Raw genomic sequence first — 22033 nt, forward strand, 5'->3', positions numbered from 1 at the left:
TATTCATTTTGAAGCCCAAATGCAGTCACCAGAAGTAAAAAGCTAAAGGTGGGCTATAAATGAACTACACCACGATGACATAACTTCACCATCACTAAGCTTCCAACAACTCTTTCAGTTCTCTAAAACATTTTACCTGAAAGTTTGAATTAGAATAGTTTGTAAAAAAGTTTATCTGTTCCTCGACAGCCTCTGTAGTCCTATTTATTAGCAACCACCTTTTTCAAGACACAAAACAGCTTAAAAAAACCGAAGTGCACAAAAACACCAGACCGCAGCAGAGAATCAATCATAATTTGTTCAATAAACTTTAATCAGTCTGATATTTCAGTCACAAAGGTAACAGAATAATGACAGCAAAACAAAATTAAATACTGACGACAGAAGAACAACTCATCATAGAATCACAAAACTAGAACAAACTAATCTAAACAAACAAGCAAAAAACATTGCATAGCATTACAGTACAGAATTTCTTCTATGAGCAACATATGCTAATGAAGAAGCATATAATATATTATATTATACTGTATATCCCTTTCTGTCACTAAAGGGATAATTCACCCAAAAATTTAAATTCTGTCATTATTTACTCACCCTCACGTTGTCTCAAACCTGTGTGAATTTCTTTCTTCTTCTGAACTCAAAAGAAGATATTTTGAAGAATGTCGGTAACCAAACAGTTGATGGACCCCATTGACTTCCATAGTAAAAAAAAATACTCAACACTGGTTACCGACATTCTTCAAAATATCTTCTTTTTTGTTCAGCAGAAGAAAGAAATGCAAACAGGCTTGAAACAACTTGAGGGAAAGTAAATGATGACAGAATTTTAATTTTTAAGTTAACTTAACAGAAATTAACTGTTGGCATATTTGATTCACACAGCAATACTGTTAAAGAGTAACTAAACACTGAAACAACTTTTTTTAGTTAATGATCTGTAAGAATGGAGCTTCATAAATGCTGTTCTTTGATTTGAGTACATTTTTTGACATTTGGTATAAAGTGTTTTAATTTTCAAATATATGGTGTAAAAACGTCTGAGTGCTGCCCTCTTCAGGTTAAACGGAAAGCTCCTGCAGTAGGGGTACTCTGTGACGTAGAATACTCTCTGACAACTCTGTCACGCCCTTGGTGCGAGCTCACAACGCCCTTGGCAGCCCCTGGTATAAAAGCATTTGGTTCCGTCAAAACTACTGTAGCGAGTCAGGAGTTGGAATTACGAGTATTGAAAACGATCAGGATTATATTTGAAAATCAACAAACAACAAATAAAACAAGCAGCTCTATGCACTTTTTAAGGCAAGATTCTATTCTGTGGCATTTCCTTCTGACCGTCGTCAATAGCAACGCATTGAAACAGCGCAAATCCATGCATCACAACGGACGCGCTCTCTCGTTTCATTCAAATATAACTTGCCATCTTGCGTCTCCGTTTTTGATTGTATTGAAAATAAAATCAGAGTTAATTTATTGTTTACAGAGTTTGATAATATTGTTGTGATCATCTTGTCTGGACGACTGTTTTGTACGCTGTACAAAATGGATTTATAAACAGGTAAGATTTAAAACATTAATGCGAAATTTTCTATGTGGAAGCTTCACGTTTATTTCAAGTGAGTGAGATAAAATATTTCAACTCAAAACAACATTTTGAAGTGTATTGCAGCGACTTTTTACGTTACGTTACTTTACGTTACGTTAGGCAAATGCTCAGCTACTGGCGCGTTGATCAAAACCCTCTGGTGCACACGGACGAAAACGGAGAAAGCAACAAGATAAAAAGAAAGCCCAGTATAGAGGTACGTCTTCTCATCTCAGCCATTAAGGTGTCAAACGAAATAAATTTACTTAGTATCGTGCACATACTTTTATTTTATTAATTTTTTTTGTCTTAGTGGCCCATAAAACTTGTACATCGGCCCATTCGTTTTGTTTTGTTTTGTTTAATTGGCGGCGCTGGGTTACTTCCAAGTGACAAAACTAATTATGAAAGTTTCCTTTATTTTTCAGTGCATTTGTTTTACAATATAGCCTATGCTATTACTGTCATGGGATTAATATTATAACTATTATTATGTAGTAGTGTAATGTAGACAGACACTGTAACTAAAAGAGGTTTTCTTTGTTCAATTTGCACACTGAATATGGGTTGGAGCTTTTAATTTTGAACTGTCAAAGTGCACCAGATTGATGAATTTAACATTAAAATGCACACAATTTTCTTACGGGGGGCATACCCCCGAAACCCCCTTAGGCTTGTAGCAGCCTAATAGATTAGTGATAATAGTAGTGGTGGTAGTAATTGTCATTTATATACTACAAGTTACATGGTCAGACAAAATGTATTTGTACAATGCAACTATGTAGGATGATAGAAATATCATTGAACATTCTTTGTAGCATTTGTATGAACAATTTATTACAGTTGATCCTTCGAGTCATAATTTGCTTGTTGAAGTTTTGGAGTGACTATAAGAGCATTTGTGTTTAGTTTAATTAATACTTATCATTTTTAAGTATTTTTAAACTCAATCTCACCTAGGGCAACCAAAGCGCTAGAGCCGGCCCTGGACTTAGTAACGAAGACTCGGGCTCAACTGTTACTGTCACCTTGAGATCTTACGTGAGATCTGTGGCGGGAGGAAGAAGTTCTGCACAACAGAGGGATTTTAAAGACACTCTGTTGTTGTTTCTTATTTATTTACTCGCTTGTGCCATCGAACTGTTATATAAATGCAATATCACACTCGTAGCCGTGAGATATGGCTGTATATCAGTGATTACCTACAGGCGAATCACAGCCATGTCGCACTGCTACGAGTGTGTTATCATAGCCTATATATAGGCCCTATATGTGTAAAATTAAAAATATATTACAAAGTTGAGCTTGTCAGTCTTGTGTGTTTGATGATGTTTCTCACTGAACTCTACATATTTTCTGTTTTGCTAGTTTCCCTGTGGCTCTGATTGCAAGTTGAACAGCTTCTGTACGACTGACTCCTTTGCTCTCAGCCTCCTTTATGGCACTCTCTCTCTCTTCATCAGTCACCCTTAACTTCCCCATGATTTTGGCTACAGCTATGTATACTTCAGCAAACATAACTCGCTCAGCTTCTTGTCGTGACTCCTCTACTAAACTCCAGTATATTTTCTGCCATTCTGTTAAAATGCCCCGTTTATGCTCCTGTTTGTGTTGCTTCACTTTCTCATCCAGCTTCTGCTTCTGAATCTCCTGAATGCGTTTCTCTGTTCCCTCAAACACATCATTTGTAAAGTGTCCTCCATTTTCTGTCACCATCTTCTCTATCTTGCTATAGAGATCTTTGAATTGTGGGTAACCGGAAGACTCATTGTCCAGACAAAAGAATCTGTTTTCACAATTCTGTATGAGTTTTTTAAGACTTGAATCACAGAGCTGTAAAAACTCTTCAATGGTTTGCTTTTTCTTCTCTAACTGATCTTTATGGGTGAAGAGGATCATGGTGTATTTTTCTATCTGTTCTCCAAACACTTCTTTGAGATGTTGCACTGTGTTTTTCTCCTCCTCAGTGAATCGACCCACTCTAATGACGATGAGAAAAGCGTGTGGTCCAGGAGAGGATAACGTTATACATTTTGCTATTTCAGTAATAACCTCCTTTTCATCAAGTTCGGTATCATAAAGTCCAGGTGTGTCGATCACTGAGATCTGTTTACCGATCCTCACTGTAGTTTCTGACTGACACTGTTTCGTCTGAGACTTTGAACTGACTGAAGATTCAAACACGTTTCTGCCGATGATGGTGTTTCCAGTGGCACTTTTTCCAGCTCCAGTTTTTCCCAGCAGAACCAGCCTGAGATCTTTCCTCTCAGAAATCACATCTGACGGAGACTCTCCTGAAACTACAGCAGAAAGATCAATACTTATAGAACAGTCTCGGATTCGTCCCTTAAGATCAGTGTGATGAAATACTAGTGATTTTTAAAGTGAACAAACTGCCATTTGTTTGTAATACTGAAGTAGTTTAATAATATAAAATAGTAAAATAACTTACACTTGACATCATGATGATTCATGCTTGATCTCCTCATTTGTTCCATGATAAATTTCCCACCATTCTCCATCATGTTTCCTTTGATCTTCTGCAGTAGTTCTGGGACTTGATCACCATGTTTACTCTTGTTATTGAAACAGTGAAACTTTCCTCCACATTCAGTGACCAGTCGCTGGAGATCCGCATGATCTTGTAGATATTCCTCAATGGTCTGTGGTTCATCCAGATCTTCCAGTTCATCTTCATGTGTGAACAGAATCATGATGTACTTCTGAATTTCAGGACCCAATAGACACTTAATATAATCCAGGATCTCTTCCTCATTTTCTACAGGTTCCTCTAGAGGAACGGTGAGCAGAACTGCACTGAGACCTTCTGAACATCGAGAGACCATCTGATCTTTCATCTTCTCCATCTTCTCTTTATTCAGATCTGGATCCAGTAGATCTGGACAATCAATCACACACACCTGCTTCTCTCCTATCTGAGTTTTACCCTCACACACTTCAGGCTCATGTTTCTTTACTTTAAACTTCTTTTCTCCCAGTATAGTGTTTCCTGATGAGCTTTTCCCAGAACCGTTTCTGCCCATCAGAAGAACCCGGATCACTGGATCATCTGAACTGGAGCTGATCGCTGACATCTCTGAAAGAGACAGAAAATATGGAGTATGAATGTAAAAATTATACAAAGTCAAGATAATTGCATGTTGGCAGCACCCTCAGTTGATATAGTAATATAATATTGACAAATCAGATTTGACAAACATGTGTCTATTTGTGTTTGCGCTTTGGGGAACTCAAATGTTTTAATTTACAAGATGTTCTTACAGCGTTATTCAGTTTAGCCAGTCACAAACACCGATCAGAGTTGTTTAAGTTCCACTCATTGCTCAAAACACCAGATTTATAACAAAGTGTAAACACGATGTAAATAAGAGATTCAGTGTGCAGTGTAGACAGCTTCATTGATTATAATATAACTTTATGAGATCGTGATTAAATGAGATGAGTGACAGCTTTTTAACTTGAATTATATCTTAAACACCCCTTAATTGACCATTACCTTACTCATTTCGTGTGAGGCAGCGTCAGAAACATAGGAGGCTGGTGTGTGCTGCTTTATTCTGCGCTGACTTGACTTGACTGTCGTCCCCGCCGCTCTCAAAACACATCTCCATTATACTGTCATTTTTTGCTCGACCAGTACTTAGCAGCAACACAACTATTGGTTTCTGCAGCGACTTTCAGCATGTTACCAATAACGTCTGACATCTTTACGTTTTACATGGCATGAGAAAGTCGTATAAACCACGCAAAATTTGAATGAAAAAAAAAATAATTTCATGTTGTCATTTGATTTTAAGTTCAGTAGGCTAACGTTACGCTCAAAATGTCCGGACAGCACAAATCCGGTGCTCAGAAAAGAAAAGAGAAGAAGAAAATAGAGGCCTTCAAGTCGAGATGTCCTAAACAAATATTTTTAAAAAGGTGGTGACGGTGAAGCTGGAACTAACATTAGTAACTTAAAGTCAACGTAGAGCAAGGTAAGAAACAGCACAGCCAATGTTTATGAGTGTTGTCAAAGACCCGGTACTTCGGTACACTGTAAAAAAAGATTAGTTGACTCAACTTAACTAAGTCAAGTAATCTTGTTGCTTAGACTGAGTTAAGTTGAGTCAACTTATAGTGTCAAGTTTATTGCACTTCAAAACACGAGTTGACTCAACTTCCTGTATCAAGTAATTTGGACTGGAAAACATTAATTAAGGGGAACTAAAAAAAAAGATGTTGGTTGAACTTATGTTGGTAAATGGACTGCATTTATATAGTGCCATCCAGCTCGTCGGGAGCAGCTGGGGTTAGTTGTCTTGCTCATGGACACCTCGACACTTGGTCAGGTGGAACCAGGGATTGAACAACCAACCTTCTGGTTTGTAGACAACCTACATGAGCCACTGCCGCTCAGCTTTTATCAAGTTAGTTTACAGAAATTACTAGATTTCAAAAATTTAAGCAAACTAATATCTACAAAGAATCTACATGAGAATTGAGAATTGGCCAGTCAAACTTAACACTGACACTCTGGCGGCGCTAGCCAGCTGCATTAACAGCGCTCAAAGTCGACACTCAGAAGCTATGTTCAAAATCATATCCTATACCCTCATTCACTATTCCCTACATTAGTTCACTAATATAGTCCACTTGACTGAGTGAATAATTCAGTTAATTTTCAGTTAATTAAGTTAATTGAGACCCTGATAAACACCTGCTGTTAACTATCAGAATCACTGAATGAGATAGGAACAAGAAGAACAGAAAAAAAGACGAAATCAAGATAAAAGACATTAAATCTTAGCAAAAGATCTCAGCAGAGGAGGATTAAACATCTCCACAAATAGCATTACCAGCTTCATTTATTACTAACCAGACTGACTTTATTTCTGTCAGACGTCTACAGAAGTTCTTATTAAAAGGTGACAGAGGTTTAGATGTCATGTTATTTTCATTTGATGTTACCATAATGGTGATCAGTGATTGCTTTAGTTGGGCTCTTGACCCTTGACTTTTGAACATTAGATGTTCTTTGGCTGCTGTAGCTGTGTCTTTAAAATACATCATCTATGGCACAAAGCTGAAGACAACAGGATGATAATGACTGTTTGTTAATAGTCACAGTCATCATATAATGGCCCGATTTACTGATCTCATCTCAAAAGTTGTTAAATGGTGATGTCTTGTAGTTTTGATTTTGTTGTCATTGTGATTTTACAGATTGAGATCTATCGTGGATTTGACGTAAAGATAATGATAAAATGATTTTAAAAAGGTTATACTCAGAACATTTTGAACTTCTTGATCAGCCAGACACACACAGGCATCAATAATTGGTGGTGTATGAATCTCAACAATGGTGACAATCAACAAAAAAGATAACATTAAATTTGAACCTCCCAAAATACGCAAATAAAAGTCAACACAAAACCAAAAATAAAAACAAAAAGTAAAAATTACAGCAAATAATCAGACAAATGAGCTGCATAATTTATTCATGCTGCAATGCATGCTGGGAATCATGTTTTTTTTTTGTTGGTACCCAACATGCATTGCAGCATAAAACTTATGATTGTCACCATTGTTGAGATTCATACACCAATTATTGATGCCTGTGTGTGCCTGGCTGATCAAGAAGTTCAAAATGTTCTGAGTATAACCTTTTTAAAATCATTATTTTCTTTACGTCAAATCCGTGATAGATCTCAATCTGTAAAATCTCAATGACAACAAAATCAAAACTACAAGACATCAACCATTTAACAAGTTTAGGCAGCAAATAAGATCAGTAAATCAGGCCATTATATGATGATTGTGACTATTAACAAACAGTCATTATCATCCTGTTGTCTTCAGCTTTGTGCCATAGATGATGTATTTTAAATACACAGCTACAGCAGCCAAAGAACAATTAATGTTCAAAAGTCAAGGGTCAAGAGCCCAACTAAAGCAATCACTGATCACCATTATGGTAACATCAAATGAAAATAAAATGACATCTAAACCTCTGTCACCTTTTAATAAGAACTTCTGTAGACATCAGACAGAAATAAAGTCAGTCTGGTTAGTAATAAGTGAAGCTGGTAGTGCTGTTTGTGGAGATGTTTAATCCTCCTCTCCTGAGATCTTTTGCTAAGATTTAATGTCTTTTATCTTGATTTCGTCTTTTTTTCTGTTCGTCTTGTTCCTATCTCCTTCAGTGATTCTGATTGTTAACAGCAGGTGTTTATCAGGGTCTCAATTAACTTAATTAACTGAAAATTAACTGAATTATTCACTCAGTCAAGTGGACTATATTAGTGAACTAATGTAGGGGATAGTGAATGAGGGTATAGGATATGATTTTGAACACAGCTTCTGAGTGTCGACTTTTAGCGCTGTTAATGCAGCTGGCTAGCGCCACCAGAGTGTCAGTGTTAAGTTTGACTGGCCAATTGTCAATTCTCATGTAGATTCTTTGTAGATATTAGTTTTCTTAAATTTTTGAAATCTAGTAATTTCTGTAAACTAACTTGATAAAAGCTGAGCGGAGGTGGCTCAGTGGTTCATGTAGGTTGTCTACAAACCAGAAGGTTGGTTGTTCAATCCCCAGTTCCACCTGACCAAGTGTCGAGTTGTCCATGAGCAAGACACCTAACCCCAGCTGCTCCTGACGAGCTGGATGGCACTATATAAATGCAGTCCATTTACCAACATAAGTTCAACCAACATCTTTTTTTTAGTTCTCTTAACTAATGTTTTCCAGTCCACATTACTTGATACAGGAAGTTGAGTCAACTCGTGTTTTGAAGTGCAATAAACTTGACACTATAAGTTGACTCAACTTAACGCAGTCAAAGCAACAAGATTACTTGACTTAGTTAAGTTGAGTCAACTAATCTTTTTTTACAGTGTACCAAGTCGGTACTAATTTTTTTTTAAACGTCACGCCATGGTACCAGGTTTTCTCAAACCCAGTACTTGATGTGCGTGCATGCCCGAAGCACGTGCAGTAACCTCCTCTTCATAAAAGTGCTGAGACATTGCAACCGGCGGTGCTGCTGATGTGGTGGCTGTAAATCCACTTGTTGATAAGAAAGGAGGAAAGAGCCACATATGGAAATATTTTGGATATTAGCTCATAGCGACGCGGCACGCTCGTTTTTACAGGCGCGCAAGTTCATTGTTGCATAGCAACGACAGACGGCACGGGAGAGCACTCGCTTTTGGAAACGAGAAAGCGGTGCGAACTGCGCTCTCCATGATGATGAGGAAGTATTAGCAAAGAATTCATTGATTTCTAGCCCTTGCATTAGCTTAACTACTAGATATATTTATGGCGATGAGAAATAAAAAGCCGGCTGAAATGCGTCACTGTCGGCATCGGTGGACAGTTAATGGGCCAGATCCGAGTCTTTTTTTGCTGCGCTGCTCATGCTTAATTAAAAGTGAAGGGGGGAGATAATCTTAAATCTAAGATTATCTTGTCCCGGGCCCAGGCAAGACTGTCAGCTGGCCTGGCCTACACACTTTTGCTTTTCTCACATGCATGCAATCGCAAATTCATTTCTCTTTAACAGCTACACACACAATAATGTCAAAATGCACATCGTATGGACTGGAGTTTTCAATTTAAACACAGTCTGTTATGGTTTTGTCCTACGCGAACAAAAACAAATGGGAGAAAATCGGATGTGTAACTATATATCCATGTGTAGCAGATTGGGGATTTCCCTCCATTACTCCCCCTGGTGGAGAACGGGAATAATTTCCCCATAGATTCAGCGGTGTCAGATAGATTAATCATTATCATCAGAGCCGGTCCGAGCCTTTTGGGGGCCCTAAGCAGAATTTGATTTTGGGGCCCCCTCCCACTACGCGGAGTCACCTGTGCTTGACGACTATTGACACAAATACCACACAATAATGATACATTATAAATTAATACAGCGAGGTTATGTCTTATTAATACAAAATAAATACTTAATAAAAAATAGATAGCCTACTTAAATAAAAAAAGTTTAAACTTTTACTTTACTCTTTTACTAACTCTCTGAAACTTCTTAAAACAAACTGTCTCAAAACATATCATATAAATTATTTGCTAAAATAATGACAAAACTGAGAAATCAGAAACATAATAAGAGCAAGGGTTCAACAATGACAATTATTGTTGAAAACTGTAAAAATATTATTATTTCTCAACTGTCTCAATACAGTGTAACTGTCCTCAAAATCTTTTTTATTTTTTTTATTATTATTGTAACAGACTTTGTTGGATTGTACATGACAGAATCCAACAAAGCCTGTTAATATAATACCGGTAATGATGTACTGGCGCTCGTTGTATATGTGTGTATGCAATGTATTTTTCCCCTTGGGGCTTGCCGTAGATAGGAATGGGTCAATTGCTGCATAAAACACACCGTAAATAATCATGCAAACATACTTTTATCTTGTTCTTTTTGTCCCCTCCTCTGTCATTTTTGTCTATCTATTTTCGGCACCAGAGGGATACGTCCTTTTTGTGACATGGCTTAACATTACCGTGACTATGCACAGTTGCGCACGAATTGTCTATGCACGCGCGAGGTGTCTAGATTATGCGCAAGACTTAAACGCTGGCAAACCCAGCAGCCGTTGTAGGCAGGTATATTTATCATGAAATCAGAATTTACTTGTCTTTAATTATTCATTCATTCATTCATTCATTCATTCATTTTAATTCATTCATTTATGTCACCTGTTTAAGTCATCTAAAAAAATTTTTTTTCGATTTTTCGACTCGATTGGGGGGCCCCCTGGTGGCCGAGGGGCCCCAAGCAGCCGCTTAGTTCGCTTATGCCTCGGGCCGGCCCTGAATATCATGATTGCACTTATAATAAAAGCAAGATGCACAAATAGTTAGCTGCTTCTAGTTACCCCCTTGCTTTCCCTTTTTCTGCCTTTTCCTGATGGAGTCATGTAGTTTGGGTCACTTATTTGTCCAATCTCAGGTATGTGGATAGGTGTAAAGTGGAATGTGATTAATTTTTCTGTGTAATATTGGCAAGGCTCTCAAGCAGGAATCAAGCGCGTCTCCCGCCACTTATCAAACAATCAAAAAAAAAAAAAAAAGGGGCTAAACAATACCCAATCAGAAAATAGCACTATTGTATCTGGGTAAGATCTAACGCAACAACCAATGAAAAAAAAGCATGGAATTGTTCATGTGATTCTGCTACAACATCTTCCGAAAGTTTCGTTCACCCACAGAGGAAACCACTGGAGCTTCGAGCATCACTTTGAGCCCAGAGTAACTCATGATCTCCTGTTTTAATGTTACAACAAATTCACAACTTGTTTGACACAAACAATGACACCTTGACTGCTGTTAGAGAATGTTTGCCAGATAATTAGCATCAGTTTTTTACGAGTGTCTGTAACTTAGCCAACAGTTGTCACTCTTGTCTGTCTTCGAAACTTGAGAGCCCTGTGTTGGTGTGTAATCTAAAGCCTGTTCTGCAGTCGCTAGTGCAGTGAGAGCATGTTACAGCATGCAGTCGCTTGATGTACGTTACTTCTGACGCAGTTGGGGGGCGTACTTCCAGCTCGGAGCCGTGTAAGGGCATCTGTAATCAGCAGAATACACAGACCCAGACTACGCTGCTGTTTTGTCTTAAAGTATAAATACATTACTGATTTGTCTCCCTTATAAATTTGCTGTGTTTTGTTCATATTATTATTTTTGTGGAACCTGTAATTTAAGTGCTGTGGGTTTTCTCTGAGACATCTGTATAAGGGGGTATTTGGCCCATCTACTTTTGGGGTGTAGTGTTAAACGCACTTGAGTGTGGATTTGTTTCATTGCGTGTGGTGCCTAGTGAGTGATCACTTACGAGATGGGTCAGGGATCCTTTTCCCAGTTAGTGTCTTTGATTAACCCCCAGTCTGTATCTATTTTCTTTTCGTCTTTCTTTGTTTTTTTTATTTTTATTTAAAATATCTTCCTTTTGTATTAACATCTGTGGGTAATTAAGAGGTAGGCCTAAATGCTGGGAAGGTATTTACTAGTGAATGTGGTGTTTCTCAATGTGGAAAGCTTTTAATTGCTTTTAATTGTCAGAACCGACTAAAATGGGAAGAAAAACTAAATAAATTTCAAGGTTCACATTTAATTCTGTAGAATTTTCTTTTCTTCTGGACTTTTTAAACTGTCTATCACAGTCAAATAAGAAAAGTAACACAAAACGGTCAACTACAATCAAAATGATATCGAATCGAAGTTTATTTTAAACTGAATCGTGAGGTACCAAAAGATTCTCACCCCTAATAAATGTAGGTCGAAACGCATTTTTAAAAAATTTCATTTGATTATTTGCCGCTCAATATTTTGCTAATATATTGCTGAATATGATCTGGATTTAGATGGACAATCTGAATGAGGCTTAATAGATTCATAGAAAAATATTCGAGATCTAAAGTAATAAGTAATCTTGTAAATCTATCACTGTACATTGCATTTCTTGTTATGGTGGTGCTTAGAATCCACTGCTAACACATTACATCTGCTGTTTACTAAAGCCCCATCAGTGATTTGATTCTGGAACCAGGCCTTTAACCACAGATATACAATCCCAATTCTATAAATGTACGTGAAGTTAAAGCATGAACATTGGCAATTATCATACAAGTCTGATGTGATTTGTGGGCAGTTAACATCTACTGATGACATGTTTAAAAAATATTAGAACTCTATGATCTATTCATGTTATAAAGTGCCATATTGATTTAGTCGAACTTTTATTTAGAGTAAACAAAATGCAGAACATTATCCAAAGTCAACTACAAGCCAAATTAACTTGTTGAAGTCAAATATTCACTGTATAACAAAAGTAAACCGTGTTTACGATCTCTTACCTGAAGGTGCAGGCCCTGTCGCCATCTTTACAGTTTCTGATAACAATCCACAAAATGGCTTCACAGAAAATAAATGCAATTCACATCACAAAAACATCTTAATATATTGTTTCAATGGTTAATATTGTCAACATATTTGCATAAAACAAATCACTACGAGGCGAGTGCTGTTCAGGCGTCATTCAGCTTTAGTTTCACTTTCGTTTAGCTTCTGCTTGTTGCAATTTCATCAATTTCATCTTCCTGTTTTGTCCCCTGTAGCGAATTCCTGCATGTTCTTTCTCTGTCAAATTTTCTCTGTCAAATCTTTGATTTGTTGTTGAGAGCAAAAATAATCAGTTGTTGATGGCATTCAGCCCACATGAACCGAGAATCAACAAGTGTTTGTTTAATAAACTTTCATTTTGTCAGTAATAATCTCCCAAAGATGCTGAACAGTTAATAATAGTTTTTAGAAGAAAAACCCTCTGAGCCTTGTTATAGAGAAGTTTACGAATCACCACATTCAATGCTTTAATTTTGTTTTATAATAATGCTTTGTTTTAATAACAAAGGACAGAATAAAAATCAACATAAAAAAATACGAGAAGTCTTCACCGCGAGGTTCGGCCTCGAGCAGTTGAAGGTCTCACAGTTTATATCCTTCAGAAGTCACAGTCACAGGTTTTTCCCCTGAGCTCAAAGCATTTGCATTACATTTAAAGTGACATCAGCATTTGGCAAGATGGATACACAGCAAACACTCAGTTTGGGCTGAAGTTTCTCTTCTCCCAGGGAATTTAAAATGGAAGTACACATTAAAGTGTCACATGACAACAATCCCAAAGGTCAATGAACTTCACACACTTTCTTGATCTTGAGTTTTGTGCTCATTGTGTTCCCTGACAAATTACTAATAACCAAATTAAGTTTATTGCACATATTATAAAAAAAGTTTTGAATTTGCTTGATGCAATATAATTAAAATGATTTTGAAAGTTGTATTATCTGCATATTTTGCAGACTCAAATTTCAGTTTTCCAATATATTATATTTTCCCACTGCTGATCAGCGCATGAATATTAGGATATTCATCAATAAAGCATAACAATCAATTTAAATATTTAAATAACAACAAGAAACATGCAGTATTTATCTGATTAGAAACACATTGCAAAAAATGATTAAAATGAATAAAACATTAAAAAAAGCAACTTGGTTTCCACTGCTTGCTGCACAGTTCAGGAAGCTTCTTTTTGTATAGCTTTTCAAAGTGAACACAGTGTCACACCAGAGATCTTTCTGCTCTACTCTTGTCTTCACATCACTGACTGTAAATGTCTCATATGGAGGAATCAGCACCTCTTTCTGTTCAGGAAACTTTGAATATTTTGTCAGATCAGCACCTGAACAAGTGTAGATTTCAAAGCAAGATTTATGTCCAAACCCTTGTGTTACTGTACGATCAAGAGTGGATGAAGCAAACTGGCCGAAACGAACTTCTTTGCCCTTAACATTTTTATCAAATTCAACTCCAGTACCACGATAAGTGTTGTAGCATTTACTTTGTGTTTTCTTCAGAATCTGTATCGCTTCTGTTAACCAAAAGTGAAGTGAATACCATGAGTATGTCCTGTCTTTATATTTTTGTTTTTCAGTACGAACAGCATCATTGAATTTCTGATATAGAGGAAAATCTGAGTTAGTGTACGCATAAATGGCAACTGAATGATTCCTTGACAAATTATCTCCTGGTGTATTGTGATTCTTTACAGCATCTGTCCAAACTGTTGCAAAATCAGAGTTAGACATCATTTCCTTCTTCAGAGATTCTGTCTGCACTCGATGCTCCATCTCCTCTAAACACCAGTAAAATTGGTCATCAACTGAATTCTCGGCCATATCCAGTGGTAATATCTGTCCTTCAACAGCAGTTCTGTGATCCTGCAGCGACAGGAATCATAATGATCAGTCATCACCAGTATTCATGTCTGTAATATTCATACTCAAACACAAGCTCACCTGTCCTAGAACAGCTGAAATGAGAAGAAGAGCTTCAATGATCAGCAGCATCTTGATTCAGTCGAATCCCTCAATCCAGTAGATCTGAAGCTATTATGAAGCGCAGACAAGAAACGACCAGGTTTCACACATACATAATCTGATGTTCACTGATATATGCACTGTAAAAATCCACCTATTTACACTTAAAAACAGTTGGTGCCTAATTTTTTAATATAATCAACTTGGCAGTGCAAGTTATAGTCAGGCTGATAACCATAATGCAGTTCAAGTGTGTTTGTAATGAGAGTCAATACTCAGGCGACTCCCTCCTGTGGTGCACTGGTGGTATTACAGACGGCGGTACCGGTATAACAATATGAAAACTAATGCATGTAATGTATTCTGGGACCATGTGTGTGTGTTGTATGATAAGAAATGTCCCTTCATTACACAAGACAGTACAACTGTTCCCACTGAGAAAACGAAAATGAAAAGAAACTAAAAGAAATCCCCACAAGTAACCCCATTTCTCAAGTACTTTGAAGTTCATCCAACAAATATTGAAAACTCAATTGAATTTTAGGACTTTGCTTGCACTTTATTTTACAGTACATGACCTTGTGTACTAACTGTATTTCCCTATGAAAGTACTGAGTAATATACAGTAACTACATGGGTTAAGGTTAGGTTTAGAGGTAGGTTCAGGGTTACACAGAAATGTAACAGATGGAAAAAAAACAGCCTGTAGTGTGCACACTGAGCAGTGTTCATTTCATCTGGGCAAACCCATGTGGGGCCTACATGGAAACCATGGACAAAACTGGCTGGGTCCCAGTTAGATAGCCCAGGACAAACCCATGTGGGCCCCACATGGCTGTGCTGGCTGGGAAGCTATGACTTTTAAAAAAAAAATTTTTATATATTTTTTTATATAATTATATTCCTTATAAATAACGTATGCTCTCAAACTACAGACTTCACTATCATACATCACTGTGATATCCTGCAGAACAATGTTCTCTTAAACACTTGTTTACTAATATCTGAAAATTATTGCACTTTCCATGTAATCCTCTTTCTTCAAATACGTCGCTGGTGTCAGCGTCTCCATGGAGATTTGTATATCCCCCGTTGTCAACGTAGTGCATAGCAACAGTAAAAATGTATCTTGACTCCCTCTAGTGGTTATTTTTGGAAAAACAGGTGTTTTACCCCACTCTACCCTAATACTTTATATATGTTAGATAAATGTTTTTAAAAAATCAGCTTGGCAGCAACTGTGCGGAGAGATTTCTTAACTTTAGGTGTGAAGGTTGATCTTTAGTGAATCCAGACAGATCACAAGCGTAATGTTTCTTCGAAAACAAAACCAGCACAAAACATTAAAGCACACTCTTTAAATGAAAGGGATTGAGGATGTAGTCAAAAGAAAAGCTGAGAGAACAGTAGCAGCAGTGTTTAGCTGTATACTGTCAGTTAAAATGCTCAGTTAGTTTACCTGTTCTGTCTGTCACTTGTGAGAGAAGGAGCCTGATTGGTGCACAACACTCAATAAACATGATCAGACACCGACTGATGACCCGCTGAGACACCTTAAATAACTTGCGTACGCAGCCAACACAAGTTGTGAGTTTTGCTGTGCACATGTGTATTAGTGTCCTCTTTGATCATGGGAAATTTGAACAACGGACGCATCTCCGATTCCGAAGATATCAGCAAAAGTTGTTTTTCTAAGATAAGACTTTCACTTTCACTTTCGTTGACATCGTCTGACTGTGTGGTGAGATCTGGTATTTACCTCATTGCCTGAATAGCCCATATTAAGGTGGCCTTTTGCTGTCAGGTCAGGTTTACTACACTTGGCTAGTGTGTTATACCAGTTAAATCTAATGGATGTCCCTTAAACACCATATACAACAATAACAATCATTTACTCAAAGGATCTTTCATGCTTACCATCCGGTGAAAGCTTCCTGGACTCTTTCTTGTCCCGGTCAGTGAAGATGTACAAATGCCTGTCTTATTGTTATTGAACCTTTTTTGAACAGCTGAAGTAAGACGACAAATACTTTTCTTTATAAAATCAAAATGTATTTATACAAAAGAGAAATATACTTGGTTACACAATAAACAAAAAAAAACAAAAAAACTTTTAGCAAAATAATAAAAGGTTACAGATTATGATTCTTCAGCTAATCCCTTCCCAGGGCGGTCCTGGAGAATGGATGTACAAAGAGTAACTTACTTCTAAGCAGTTCAATCAAGCAATTTGTTAAAAATAACTTGTTCTCATCTTGAGATCATCAGGTTATAAAATAACAGAGTTGAGCAGGAAAGGGTCTAGAGAGAATCCCCTCTCTCTAGAGATGCACACCAAAAAATGAACACACTTTTACTGAGGTATATATACCCAAAACCCACATCTATTGTTCCGGTTTCGGTTGCTTTTGGTTTTTTCCAGAAGAACTGGGGAGAACACAGTCTTGCGACATTAACGTTCTTTTTGCAGTTTGCACTCCGGCATAGATGCAGACCGACAGTTCTCGTGTGTCCCTCTGACTGTTTCCTTCCCTTGTGCTTCGGTGCAGGAGGGTTTACGTGTGTGTGTATGTCTGAGTGTATTTGGAGGTACATTCAATTCCGTATTCAAATATTCCACTACAAAGGCTAAAAGTTCAAATAATAATAACTTCAAAAATCCTAATAGTTATTTAAAGATGTGGTAGCACTGGATCTGGACGGGAAAGAGAACTCGATTCTGCCTTCTCACATCGCGACAGAGGTTCGTGGATCTGAGTGTCATGATTTCGGTTTCATATCTTTTCAGCCTTATTATGTAGCTTACAATGCTAAAAACAAAACTAATACAAAGTTATTCTTAGGTTATGACACTGAAGTGCGAGTATTACACTATTACAGATGATCATTTCCAATCTGTGGGCGACTGGTTGCTCCTCTACATCAGATTCTTCCTCTCATTCAGGATCAAATATATATGGTTGCACACCTAATGTCTCCATGGTTCACCTCCAGTGAGTGCTGCCAATCTTCATTGGCCATGTTGAGTCTTTGCTTTGGAGATTCCTCGTTGTAAACCAACCAATCACCGTGCAGCTCATCTAAATATTCATGAACATACCATAAAAGGGAGAAAACTGCTTGTTTTATTCTGGGGCTATTTTTCAGGGTTGCATTAGCGCGTATAAAAGAGCATTTTTAGCCCAACCAATGTTACATACCCTATTTAGAGACCTTAAGGAACAGTGTGAAATACCCTATAAAATCATTATATCACCCCTTTAAATAACATGCAGTATTCAAATACTTTTTTTGTTTTTATACAATAATGTGATGTCACTGTTAAGGAGTGTTACAGGAAGAGACAAACTGCTCCCAAAAATCTCTGCAACAATTCAGAGAAATACAATAATACAGCTTTACAAATTTGTCACGAGATGCACACAAAAGGGTAAGATCCAAGTGCAGTTTAATGGGGTAATCCATAATCATAAATCAGCCAGGCAAAGGGTCAAAATCCATACAAACACAAGAAACAACACAAGAACAGTACTCCGAAGTGCAATCTGACATTAAACAAGGACTCCATGACAATAACTGAAATAGACAGGGTATAAATAGACAGATACAAACAATGTGAGTGCAATGATCAGTGATGATTGCAGACAAAGGATATTGGGAAATGCAGTTCAAGATGTGGTGGTGACGGTAAGGGGAAGAGACCTCTAGTGGACACCCAAGGTACACCAACCAGACACTATGACTAAATTAAGCCTATATAGAAATAAGGATAATACAGAAGGCATTTGTTGACCCCTCTTACCAGGAAGAGTGGAACGATCCTCTGCCATCTTCACTCTAAACCGAATAAACCTTCAGAAAGTGCTTGTTTCGCTTTTCTGTTTTAGTCCTATAGTCCACATGCTGCAAAACACTGCAGTTCCCTGTTCATTCCTGGAAACTACATCAGTTTCGTTGTTAAAACTCAGTCACGAGAAACACACGTCTAATGCACAAAAACAGCAGAGAGACGCAGAAAATCAATCATAAGAGAGTTTGTTCAATAAACTTTATTCAGTCACAAAGCTAACAGAAAAATGACAGTAAAACAAATCAAATACTGATTACAGATGAACACATAATACACTCACAAAACATTGTGCATGACATAATAGGACACAAACTTATAAAAACAATCAAAACACAAAAAATGAAAGATTTGTATAATCCAGATGCTGCTATTTAAAATATATTTATCCATTTATGGCAAGAACTAAAATATAGTTAAGGTTATAAATTAACGATAAAGTAAATCAAAGAAGAAGAAACGTTTGTTTTGTTAACATTAATTAAATACATTGGTTAATATAAGAGTGAAAATACTAATACAACATTTATTAATCTTGATGTTAAACAAACATGAACACGGGACTAACAAGGAACGACTATATTTTTTCATACCCAATTCAAAGGTTAGTAGATGCTGTAAAAATACATTGCTTATTGTTAGTTTTGGATACGGATATACTGTAATCAAACACTGAAATAGATTTGCAAAACATGAATGAAAGCATGTGAATGAACAGCAGTAACTGAGAGAAACCGATTCAGTCCTTCTCAGATTCATGCAGTGCAGGGTTACACTTTATTTTAAGGTGTCATTGCACTGTAATTATATATTTAACCTGTTAAGCTGCAACCCCACTTTTGAAAAATCCCCAGAAATGGCATACCCAAACTTAAACAGATACAGTTCACGAACCCTTTGCACTAAAAGCACATGTATGATCTCATTTGAAAGCTGACACCTGGTAGTTTATTGTAAATGTAGAATTAATTATTGTCATAATCAACTTTTTTTTTTTAAAAATAGCTTCAAAGTTTTGTAAAGTTATTAGAAATTTATTTTTATGAAACATCTTCATGAAAATAAAATTGAAGTTGGCCCTGGAGCAATCTAGAAATGCACTGCAGCTAAAGCCATATGTGTGACCATTTTATATTTAAAATCTGAAAATGATAAGTCTAAAACTCTGTATTTAGTTAAATGTTTTTCAAGATCATGTCAAATTACTTTATTTTGATTAGACTCTAAAATGCAAACTTATGTTTAGTCATCTTCTAAGTCATCTATTCAGTCTTTTGTCTCTATTATTTTGTGGTGCAAACGAGCCCCATTCAGTGTGAGTCTCCCCTGCACACATTCACACCTCTCCAGACTGGTTATGGCTCTAAATATGCATTTCTTTTGTCTGCATTATAGCTACTAACGACTGGCTATTCACAGGCTATTCATAGGGTTTCAAACCCTTATTTCTTATATCAAAGTTCTCACTAAATATTTGAAACTGGTATCAAATGCACTGAAACATTTCAGTAAGCATTCCTATTTAGAAAAAAATCATAAAACAATAACTGCTGGTGGCAGGTTAGCTTAGCACACCATCAATACACGACCATTTATGAGATTAAAACCATGTTTGTGCTCCAAACCTACTTTATAACGCAAGTCGAGTGTTTTAAATAATCTTCTGTGATCTAATTTTGCTTCAGATAAAAAAAAAAATCCGACTGAAAATGTATTATTTATAGTGTTCTGCACTATAAACATTCTAGGAATTGTGGGTTTTCATGAGCTGTATGCCAAAATCATCAGTATTAAAACAATAAAAGACCTGAAATATTTCAGTTGGTGTGCAATGAATCTAAAATATATGAAAGTTTAATTTTTATCATTACATTATGGAGAATAATGAACTTTATCACAATATACTATTTTTTTGAGAAGGACCTGTATATATATAATGTAAAATTTAAAAAGAAACATTAAAAAGTTGAGCTTGCCAGTCTTGTGTTTGATGATGTTTCTCACTGAACTCTACATGTATACTATGAGCTCTATGATCTATTCATGTAATATAAAGTGCCATATTGATTTTGTCGGTTTCATGAAAGTGATAATAATGGATATTCTTGCATGATCTATTTTGTTACAGCCGCTGCCCAGAGGCACCATGAAGTCTTACTTGAACAAACAGAACTTTGTTGTCAATCTGTCCCACTACTAAGAAGCTACAGTTCACAATTCAGTCATTTCTCGAACTTTTATATAGAGTAAACAAAATGGAGAATACTTTCCAAAGTCAACTACAAGCCAAATTAACTTGTTGAAGTGAAATATCCACTGTATAACAAAAGTAAACCGTGTTTACGATCTCTTACCTGAAGGTGCAGGCCCTGTCGCCATCTTTACAGTATCTGATAATTAATGCAATTCACATCATAAACACGGACCCGGTATCAATATGTTTTCAATGGTTTATTTTGTCAACATACAGGTGAACCTCAAAAAATTAGAATATTGTGCAAAAGTTCATTTATTTCAGTAATTAAACTTAAAAGATGAAACTAATATATAGACTCATTACGTGCAAATTGAGATATTTCAAACCTTTATTTGTTATAATTTTGATGATTATGGCTTACAGCTTATGAAAAAAAAACAAATTCAAAATCTCAGAAAATGTTTAGGAGCCATTGCACTGAAAGCGTGACATTTCTGTCCCCAGGACATTATATGTATAAAAATGCATGAAAATTAACTCGTCTCGAATTTCAATAAGTACCCAGCAAACATGCCAGTGTGGGCCCACTGTGGGTAAGTGTGGGTTTTCTGTGGGACAGTGTGGGCAAGGGCAAACCCTTTGGGGCCCCATGTGGGCTTTCTATGGGCAAGCCCACAGTGGGCTTGCCCACAGAAAACCCACACGGGGCCCTAGTGGGTTAGCCCATGTGGGGCCCATGTCAGTTTTGCCCATTTGTGCCCCCATGAGGACTTATTGTGGGCAACCCACTGTGGGCTTTCTCACAGAAAACCCACACGGGCCCCTAGTAGGTTAGCCCATGCGGGGCCCATATCAGTTTTGCCCATTTGGGCCCCCATGAGGACTTATTGTGGGCAACCCACTGTGGGCTTTCTCACAGAAAACCCACACGGGCCCCTAGTAGGTTAGCCCATGCGGGGCCCATATCAGTTTTGCCCATTTGGGCCCCCATGAGGACTTATTGTGGGCAACCCACTGTGGGCTTTCTCACAGAAAACCCACACGGGCCCCTAGTAGGTTAGCCCATGCGGGGCCCATATCAGTTTTGCCCATTTGGGCCCCCATGAGGACTTATTGTGGGCAACCCACTGTGGGCTTTCTCACAGAAAACCCACACGGGCCCCTAGTAGGATTGCCCATGCGGGGCCCATATCAGTTTTGCCCATTTGGGCCCCCATGAGGACTTATTGTGGGCAACCCACTGTGGGCTTGCCCACAGAAAACCCACACGGGCCCCTAGTGGGATAGCCCATGCGGGGCCCATATCAGTTTTGCCCATTTGGGCCCCCATGAGGACTTATTGTGGGCAACCCACTGTGGGCTTTCTCACAGAAAACCCACACAGGCCCCTAGTGGGATAGCCCATGCGGGGCCATATCAGTTTTGCCCATTTGGGCCCCCATCAGGATTTACTATGGGCAACCCACTGTTGGCTTCCCCACAGAAAACCCACACG

At 37.4% G+C, this 22033-nt stretch overlaps 2 protein-coding genes across 2 annotated transcripts in view; both read right to left on the minus strand.

Annotated features, from left to right (window-relative positions):
- Positions 1-295: 295 nt before the first annotated feature.
- LOC143711106 (GTPase IMAP family member 8) overlaps positions 296-22033 on the minus strand; it is a 41114-nt gene continuing 19376 nt past the window's right edge. The window contains exons 1-3 of the mRNA XM_077202434.1: positions 12473-12694; positions 4041-4685; positions 296-3888 (exon numbers count right to left, since the gene is read on the minus strand). Coding sequence (XP_077058549.1) covers positions 2924-3888; positions 4041-4685; positions 12473-12497 — 1635 coding nt within the window. The 5' untranslated portion in view covers positions 12498-12694 and the 3' untranslated portion in view covers positions 296-2923. Of the gene's footprint in view, positions 3889-4040; positions 4686-12472 lie in introns of the transcript that reaches the window.
- LOC143711151 (NAD(P)(+)--arginine ADP-ribosyltransferase 1-like) lies at positions 13414-16943 on the minus strand. Its single transcript, XM_077202498.1, has 3 exons — positions 16412-16943; positions 14474-14563; positions 13414-14395 (listed from the first exon to the last, which is right to left on the minus strand). Exons 2-3 carry the CDS (start codon positions 14522-14524, stop codon positions 13604-13606), a joined length of 843 nt encoding a protein of 280 aa, XP_077058613.1. The 5' UTR covers positions 14525-14563; positions 16412-16943; the 3' UTR covers positions 13414-13603.

Source organism: Siphateles boraxobius, unplaced genomic scaffold (genome assembly GCF_051911475.1).
Source record: "Siphateles boraxobius isolate OS27281-9 unplaced genomic scaffold, OSU_SipBor_1 49, whole genome shotgun sequence".
Lineage (NCBI taxonomy): Eukaryota > Metazoa > Chordata > Actinopteri > Cypriniformes > Leuciscidae > Siphateles > Siphateles boraxobius.